Here is a 9,310-nt window from a genome sequence, read left to right as displayed (position 1 = left end):
ATGAAGATGGCTTGTGCCATCCTCCATGGTCCTCCAAGGATACCCCAGGCAGCTTTGCACTCTGTGTCCCATACATTTACCATGTCACATGGCCAGGAGATGACACATATTCCTCTGAAGTACTGTTTGTCCTGGCTTTCCACCCACAGCACGCAGTAAGGAGGAGGTTCACGTTCTAATCTGTGGAGCCTTCTTTCTGTTTGGTCTTGCCCCATTGCTTTTCCTGACTTAAATCTGTTGGCCTATATTCCAGCATATAGGAAAAGTCCTTTTTACTCAAAAGCAGCTCCTTCTAGTTTAAAAATCTTTTAATCTCTCTGAGAGGAGATAAAGGAATTCTCCAAAATAAAAATGACTTCAGAGACCCACCCCTCATCTTGGGCTTGTCTGTGGCCTTTGGGAGTTTACCCAGAAAAGCTGTATCTCTATAAAGGACGTCAATGTCACTCAGTACATTCTTTTCATATTAAAAAGCAGCCCCTATTTCTTAACACTTCTCTCACTATCTCCTTCCCTGGACCTGTAGACCTGTGCGTTAATGACTGAGACACCCAAAATCCATTTCCTTCATTACCTTTTCTTCCATTTTACCATTTAGGGAAGGGTGCAAGCCAGAATTTTGCACATGTTGCAAATCAACTGCTGGCTTCAGGGCTGGTGCCATTCTGAGGGTTTTGGCTGTTATGACAATGGGAGGCTCTTTGAAGGCTATAGCTTGGTAAAGAGGGATGGGAACCCACCTGTCTAGATGAAACAAGGGAATCTTTGGCAGCAGGCTGGCCAACTGGGTGAGGTGGCTTTAACTTGACAAGACCAGGTAACTCCCATTTTCCCCTCAGTTGCCCCCAGTCATCCCAGGGTGCCTCCTAGCTCCCCCCCAGTTTTCTCTCAGTGCCTCCCATGTTGCTCCCTGTCACCCCATGGTATTCCCAATCCCCTCAGTGCTTCTTAGTAGTTCCTAATCACTCCTAGTCATAGCAGGGTCCCTCCTCAGTTCTCCCAGTCAACTCCAGTTGCCCCCCACTTGCTTCCAGTCCCCCCTCAGTCACCCTAGTGCTTCCTAGTCCTCTAGCAGTCTCCTCTATCACTTCCCATTCCCCACGCAGATGCTCCCTCCACCCTCTCCTTTCCTGCACAATATCCTTTTGTCCCTCGTCCCAGTGCTGCCTGTCACAGGGGGAGGGACCCACATGTCATCACTGTCTCCCCCTCCAACCCCACACATTCCCCCCACTATGGGGCAGCAGGAGCTGGACGGAGCCTTCGAGCTGGGGTTCCTGCGCACTCCCAAGGGGCTGCTGCTGGGGGCTGAGCTGGTACAGGGGAGGGATACAGGGTGCTGTAGGGCTCTATGGGCTTCTATGGGGTGTAGTGGGTGCTATGGGGCTCTCTGGGGTTGCTGGGGACTATAGGAGTTCTGAGGGGTATGAAGGAGATGTGATGAGTTTGCTGTGTGTACTCTGGGGTTCAGGGGGGTGTGATGGTGTTGCTGTGGAGCTCTGGGGAGCACTAAGGCAGTATTGTGGGGCTATTGGAGTAGTATGGGGTGATAAAGGGGTGCTCAGGGGCGCTGGGAGGTGCTATGGGGTCCTGTGGGCCTCTGTGGGGGTGTTGTGGGAGTTTCTGAGGGCCCTATGGGGTGCTGTAAGGATGCTGGGGTGCTGTGGGTCCCTAACAGGGTACCATAAATCCCCAGTAAGTGCCATAAGAGGCGCTCTTGGGCACTACGGGTCTCTATGGGTGCTTTCCGGGGTTCTTTGGGGCAATGTGGGTGTGTATGGGGGTGCCACAGGCCCCCACAGGATACTGTGGGTCTGCTGTGCCCCTCCAACCTGTTCCCATGTCTCCCCAGGTGCTGTGTGGAGCAGTTGTGGGGCTGCTGGCCCCCCCTGCACCTCCCACACTGGCTCCAGCTCTGCTTCAAGCCCTGGCAGTGGCAGCAGCGCTGGGGGGGCGGCTGCTGAGGAACCCCCCTCGTCTGCCCCACGGCTATGGGCCCTGCCTGGTATGTGGCCCCATGGCAGCCCCTCATGGCCTCACCTCTGCCCCACATGTCCCACATTCTGGCATCTCTTGGTGTGCCCACCTTGGTGTCATCCCATGGTGTCCATCTTGGCAACTCCTAGTGTCACACCTTGGTGAACCTCTGGCATCTTCTGGTGTCCTCCCAGGTGTTACACGTTGGTGTCCAACCTGATGTCCATGTTAGCATCTCCTGGTGTTCCCCATGGTGTTACCTCTCAGTGCCCACCTTGGTGTTCCCCTATGATGTCCCTCTTGGCATATTCTGGTTATCTCCCACAGTGTCCCCTCATAGCGTCACCCCTTGGTGTCCATCTCAACATCTGGAGTCCCTGCTGGGTACCCCCCGGCATCTCTATGTTCCTCCATGGTGTTGTCCCCTTGGTGTCCTCCCATAGCATACCCTCATTGTTCAGTTCAGCATCTCCTGGTGTTCCTCCACTGCGTTATCCCCATGCTGTTCCCCATGGTGTCCCCCTCAGGACCTCCTCCGGGCTGTCAGCGGGACCATTATCTTCCTCGTTGTGGCTCTGGTGGCCCTGGCTGCCTCCCGAGATGCCTTGGCTGCCACCACCTTCGTGAGTGTCATGTCTCCCATCAAACCCCCCCAAACTCCACCCCCAACCCAGCCTCGCCTCCTTTCACCTCACCAGGCCCTGCTTCCTTTTCTCCTCCCCAGACTTTCAGCCTTATCCTCTCCTTCCTCTTCGCCTTTGACGCCTTTGTCACATATCGTGTTGAGGTGGCCCCAGCGGTGGGACAGGGTGAGTCCCTTGTGTTGTCATTCAGGTGGGAGGAGGGAACTCTGAACAGCTATGTCCTCTTGTCTACCATCTTCCCCAACTTCCGCATCTTTCTCTTCCAGACCCTGATGTGGACTCAGCCTAATTGGAAACACTCACCCAAAGGGATGTCCTACAATTCCTCTCTACCCTGCCCCAGAGCCACCACATAACCGCCCCATAAACCCCCAGCTGCCCAGTTTTGGGCACCATTTAAACCTCTTCCCCCACTGATGTTCCTCTGTGGTAGTGTTTCTTGGGGTGGGTGAGGTGACATTGTGACCCTTCCCCAACCCAACCAACACCTGAGTTCTTCCAGTAGTCATTGATTAACTTTTGCTAAATTGTTAAGTCCCCATCTGACGGGTAGGGGCAGCAGTGGGGTCACTCATCATCATACAGCTCCTGGGCTGGGGTAAGAGAGGAGATGGTGAGTGAGGGGATGGCTGGGGGCTGTTCGCAGGCAGCTGTAGGGCAGAAGGAGGGGGTCCCACCCTGGCTCCAATGTTGCCGCCCTTGGCCTGCAGCTTGTTGACCTGGGACTCGGTGATGTGATCTCCTCTTCCTCATCCAGTGCTCTGTGCCTTCTGGAACATGGCCAGGTTGGTGCTGGCTTGTTTCTCCTGCAGGGGCAATGACGATGCCTGAGGGGGGCCTCAATGGGGCTGCCCGCTATCCTACTGTCCCACTTGCCATCCATCCATCTGCTCTTGTTTCACCATTGTCTGTCCATCCATCCATCCTCGTCCACTTGCCCCACCACCCGACCTTCTCCTCCATTTTGTCCCCACCACTCATCTGTCCTGCTCTCCCACCAGCCCCACCAACCACCAACTTATTCTCTTCATCCACCCCACCACCCAAAGTTCTTATCCATCCATCCATCATCCATCCATCCATCCATCATCTCCTCCATCTGCTCCACAATCCATCCATCCTTCTTTTCCATCGTCCCTCCATTCCTCCACGCATCCCTCCAATCCCTGCACCCATTGAGTCCTTTGCCTGGAAGTTTTGCCCCTTTGTCCTTGGGGAGGCAACTCCATTGCTTCCATAGGACTTTCCCTATCTGCTTTTGTAAGTACCCCAAAGGGCACCAATTGCAGCTAGCATCAAGGAAGAGATACTTCTGGAGATATCTATTCACTGTTCAGCCACATCCTTCTGTTAATTATTCTGATGCTGTCACACAACATCAGCACTGCAGTGCTACTGTCCCACACTATCTCAAGAGCTCGAGGGCACAGTCACTCCAGCCTGAAAGACAGTGGAGGCAAAGGCAGACAAATTTGCTGCTGTGAAGTTCTTAATGAGCAGAGCAAGCAGAAATGAGAAAAGCCACACAACACCCACAACACTAAAGCTGCAGGAGCAGAGCAGCAGACTCACTAATGGGAGTCTGCTCTGAAACAGAGTTTTGCTCTGTTTTGAAGCAAGGAAGCAGAGATGGCAGCTTTTAAGCTTATGATTTCATGCTGAGCAAACCGCAGGCATTCAGTCAGGGTTGGTACATTGTGGAATTTTTGGACCAGTGTACAAGCAGCACTGATGTAAAACACACCTGAACTGCACATCTCACTAGAATAGAAGTTTGCCACATTCACTTCCCTGTTGCTCAACATTTTGGACTGTGTTTTCTGTAGACTTTTTATACTCACTGACATTCAGTGAAGAATCAGTGTTTATGCTCCGGTGTCATTCCCTGGAGACCATCAGTCCGTGTCCGTATGTACCCAGCCAAATCCAGATTTATTGAATGACATAAATATGGATACAGAAATAATATTTACCTGTGACTGAGAGGAAGCACCGTTGTTCAGAAAGAGTATTCAAACCTTCTACTGAGGAAGAATACAGATGATTAGTTAATCAATGCAATGCCACGCTGCATCCATGCAGCCCCTCTGTATCTTCATAGCAATTAGGTTTGCACAGCTGGCAGATTTTAAAGGAGCAATTACAAGAGCCATTTTGAAAGTTTGGGAAACTCTGAACAGTGTTAAAAACTAAATATTAATTATAACAAGTATCATTCAAATGTCTTAGAGGACTCTGAGGTACTAATGAACTCTGTTAAGAGCAATAATCGGGTTTACAAATTAAACTACTGGATTATATATTAGGGAAGCTTCAGTTTGTTGGAGCTTTCTGTGTAATGAGGTTATTTTGCCTCTTGACACAATAAATCTAATTTTACATGTTTGTTATGACATCTTATTAAACTGCTTTATAGGAAGAACATTAGAGGTGCATTTTGGAACTTCTCAATGTCCAAGCTAATTTTAAAAAGACCATCAAGTGCTCTTTTACAACATGATTAATTCATTTGCTAGGAAAAAGAAATTGCAAAGAGAAAAGAAAAAAGAAAGAGATGTGGTAGTTTCTGCTTCAGTACAGTAAGAATATGTACTTATTCAGGTTGAGATTTAAAGTCTACATTTTTTATTCTGAATAGTTTGGAATATTTTTTTAAATCTAAAATCCTGAGAACTTGTTTTTCGTCACTTTTGTAACACTTCTAATCTCAAGGAAGATCACTGAAAGAACTAAACAATTGGACAAAACTTGCGAGTTTAAAATGGAAAGAGAAGCAACAATGCACTTGAATTAGTTTTCCCACTATACAAACTGTTCAGCTACCACCACCTATCACAGGACTAGATCAAATCATAAGGTACAGATTTAACTGATTTCTAAGGATACATTTTACTCCTTTCTAACAGAAAACCATTTTAGTTGGTCATTATAATAAGGGCATCATCAGCATACCTGACCCCAGCATGCTGTAAAGGGTCTTTAATTCTTTTTTTGTTTCAGTTTTAAATGTTCTTAACCCATCAATCTGAAACCGCATCCTGAAACCGCTATGGCATAGACATACAATGGAAATCTGAATAATGAACCTGAAAAGGAACTCATTCAAGTCACTTGGAGTCTAAAATCAAACGCTGCCCAACAATTCTGGTGGCTACCAGCACCCCCTGTGTGACTCTGAGAGCACTATTCATAAACGAAGAGGCTATTTTTAGGCATTGTAATAGATTACTTTCCTTAATACTAGTTGGTAATTGTTAAGTTCACTTGCAAAAAGAATGTCTGAAACTGCACCTACATCAGTAAGCAGCTGGAATGATTGAGAGGAAACTGAACATTCCCAGAGATCTTCCAAAACTGTGACAAATGGTATATTACCCATTTGGGAATCTTCCACTTTTATGCAGTCTCCCTTTAATATTTAAAATTGTCACAAGTTTGAATAAATAATCTGTTGCCAAAAACATGGAAAATGCTTTCGAAAGTTAATAATTTGGCATGAGAACAGTGGACTGTGACTGAAGCAACTGCAGATATTCTTATTTGTTAATTCCTTTTTGAAAATTGAAGTATCTTGACAAATATCTAACAAAACAATTCAATATATTTCTTTATGCAGTACATATATTTAGAGATTCATAATTCCAAAGGATGCATTAGATACAGCTACATTTCTCAAATGATGTTCGTTTTTGTCAATCAGAGACAGCTTGGTTCAGGTTTAAATGGTGATTACTTTTCCAAGACAGTCACTCCTTTTGAATTATGTATACTGATTGCAGAAACTCCTATCAAACTGTTTGACATTTCTAACATCATCTAACTCTAGGTTATAAACTGATGTCATGGTAACGGGTTTAATCTAAAACAGGGGAAGTTCAGGTTAGGTATAAAGAAGTTCTTTACTGTGAGGGTGGTGAGACACTGGAACAGGTTACCCAAAATGGTGAATGCTCCATCACTGGCAGTGTTCAAAGCCAGAGTGGACAGAGCCTTGGGCAGCATCGTCTAGTGTGAGGCATCCTTGCCCATGGCAGCGGGGTTGGAACTGGATGACCTTAAAGTCCTTTCCAACCTTATCATTCTGTGATTCTATGTGATACTCTGCTAAACCACTAATGACCTTGGAAAAGTCCATGATAATAAAGCTGCTCTGACAGAAAATTACATTTGGAAACTACATTATTCAAGAGACAAAAGACTGGGAAAATGAAAATCTTACATTACATAGGATATGGGGGAGGGAGGAGAAAATATTTGGCCCTCATAGAAGCTTCTCAAATTCAGGATGCAATTTGATTCAAGAACTTTAGCGTATTCTTTTTTTTACAGAAGACAAGGGAAAGAGCTCCTCTTGCTCCCTTGCTGAACATGATCAGAAAAGGCAACCGGCAACTGCAGCTTTCCTTTGGCCTGGCAGTTTCCACACGATGATTTTGCTTTGAACATGAACAGATACCAAAATGTTTAACTCTTTTGGCAAGTAACCGATCAGCTGCTTTTCTGGCTGTTGCTGAAATGTCCTTCACTAAGTCACTTTAAAACTTGCATAACAAGTTGTTCAAGAAACATTTCTCATAAAAGACATGCTGATGTGCCTCCAGCACTGGGGACAGCAAGGAGGGCACAGCAAAGGCTGCTGCAGGAATTCCAGACCTCCATTAAAACCTGGCTCAGATCTGCTGCTGCTGGATAGATAGTAAACCTCTGCTTCCCTTTTCAACAGTCATTTCTGACTGGAACTCAAGAGTTATTAATGGTGATATCTTAATAGAAAAGATTACACTTCTGCAAGGCACATCTGACAACCCAGAAACCACTATCTCTCCCTGCTGCAAAAAGCAGCTTTCGAACAGCTGTCAAGATCTTCACAGCAATCATTGGCCTGTGCAGGCAGGAACTCAACTTTAAATTCTATGCTAATATTTGAGCTGAAGTAATATTAAATTAAGATTAATTCTGAGATATTAAATATGTACAAATAGAACACCGTGACTGCACTGGGACGTGAAAGGCAGTTGCTTTTGCGAGCTTCAGATGTCTGTGGTACTACCAGGATTACTGTCCCTCAAATGTATATCACTATAGTTTGCTTTTCTGTTTTTTTGGGGTTTTTTTTGTTTGTTTGTTTTTACTAAAACAAATGAAAGGGGTAAGTTACTATTTTCTTTTATGATTTAAAAGCCAGTTAATATTTAAAACACTTTCTAGAGCTATATAGATCTGGTTACAAGGGCCAGTATTTTTTCCATAAGTATTTCTGAATAATAGGTTGGTGTATCTGTTACATGTTCCACATACATCACCCCTGTCATAGGCCAAAGGACCCTTGGTGTAGTTAATTTAAAATCCCACTTCCTTGATAACATTTTGATGAAATCAAGTAGCAGGTGTAATCAGTAGTTTCTTCTCATTGGGAACAATTGAGGGTAATTTTTCAAGGTCAAGCATGTGATTTCAGTGGGTATATAGAATTTCAGCAGCAGCTAGTGCTGTGACAGAAATTGTGTTTGACACTTTGAGGGTGCTTTTCCTACTGCTTCATATCAGAATTGTATTAACAGAAACATTACTTTAAATTGATCCTTGACATACTGTCTTTTCTCCAACTATAGACTCAAACCCAAGATGATTACATCAGAAAAATATGAAATGAAGCCTTTAGAGCTTACATGTCCATTGAATCTGGTCAAGTTACCTAAGTGCAGAATTTGATCTTAAACTTTATGAAGGTGGGCATGTCTTCCTCATCATAGTATTGTGTTTTGCCTTGATGTTACTGTCAGTAAGAGCAGCAGGTAGCAATATTTACATTCAGTTTGGAAGAACAGGCTTTAAGTAATGACTTTCCCTTTGCTATGAACCAACATTTCAGGGCAATCCAACTGGAAATTTGGCCTGTATAACTGGATATTTGAAAACTCAGTGTACACACACCATCCAGCCTGACTTTGGAGTCTTTCACTGTTTTCTTTAAGAGACCCTATGTGTCTATGACAGGGGCATTGGAATTTGCTGGGGACTTGTGCCCTCTCCAGGTATTTCTGTGATCTTCCAAGGGAACTAATGTAGTCCAAGTCCACTATTTTGTGTAATAAAAAAAAAAAGTGGAATAAATCTTATCTTTCAGGTCTTGTACTTCATTAAGCAAATGGGAAAAATAACCTTTTGGAACAAGGTCTGTTTCCCATTCTTTCTTTTAAGTATACTAATTAGACCCACTCATACATATACTTCTATTCTCAGAAATATTGAAGGTAATTTCCAGTGATAAGCAAAAATTATTTCCATAAGCATGAATTAAAAACTGAGTATCCAGGTACAGGTAAAACTTCATACCATTTTCATTATGCCTTAAAAACCAAGCTGCATCTCCAGAAAAAACTTGCATTCAATTTTCTTTATTTTTATAAGGTGTTTTAAGAGTGTTATTCATGATAAATAAAATATTAACAGTCTCCTTTTATCCTCTTTGTTGAAATATTTATAACTAATCTTACTCTTAGTGAATTGCAATGAAAATTTAATAATCTTTGTGCACCCGAGGCAACCATATTGATTAATATAGTAAGCAGGAATCTAAGCATTTCATTGTAATGTAATCAGCATCTTTACAGTGATGCTCTTAGTATCCTATGTATTTTATTAATTATTAAAGTGTAAATACAAGGCTTGCTTAAGTGATACTTCAG

General features: G+C 44.3%; 1 protein-coding gene across 1 annotated transcript; it reads left to right on the top strand.

The window, feature by feature from the left end:
* The first annotated feature begins 1,235 nt into the window (after nt 1–1,235).
* Nucleotides 1,236–2,910, top strand: LOC101868310 (CKLF-like MARVEL transmembrane domain-containing protein 5). The gene is made up of 5 exons (XM_005145834.3): nt 1,236–1,316; nt 1,853–2,005; nt 2,505–2,600; nt 2,702–2,786; nt 2,888–2,910. Exons 1-5 carry the CDS (start codon nt 1,236–1,238, stop codon nt 2,908–2,910), a joined length of 438 nt encoding a protein of 145 aa, XP_005145891.1.
* Nucleotides 2,911–9,310: the final 6,400 nt, after the last annotated feature.

The sequence above is a fragment of the Melopsittacus undulatus genome, chromosome 6 (genome assembly GCF_012275295.1).
Source record: "Melopsittacus undulatus isolate bMelUnd1 chromosome 6, bMelUnd1.mat.Z, whole genome shotgun sequence".
Taxonomy (NCBI): domain Eukaryota; kingdom Metazoa; phylum Chordata; class Aves; order Psittaciformes; family Psittaculidae; genus Melopsittacus; species Melopsittacus undulatus.
Note: the sequence above shows the minus strand (reverse complement) of the source record. Positions and strands in the feature narration are given on the sequence as shown.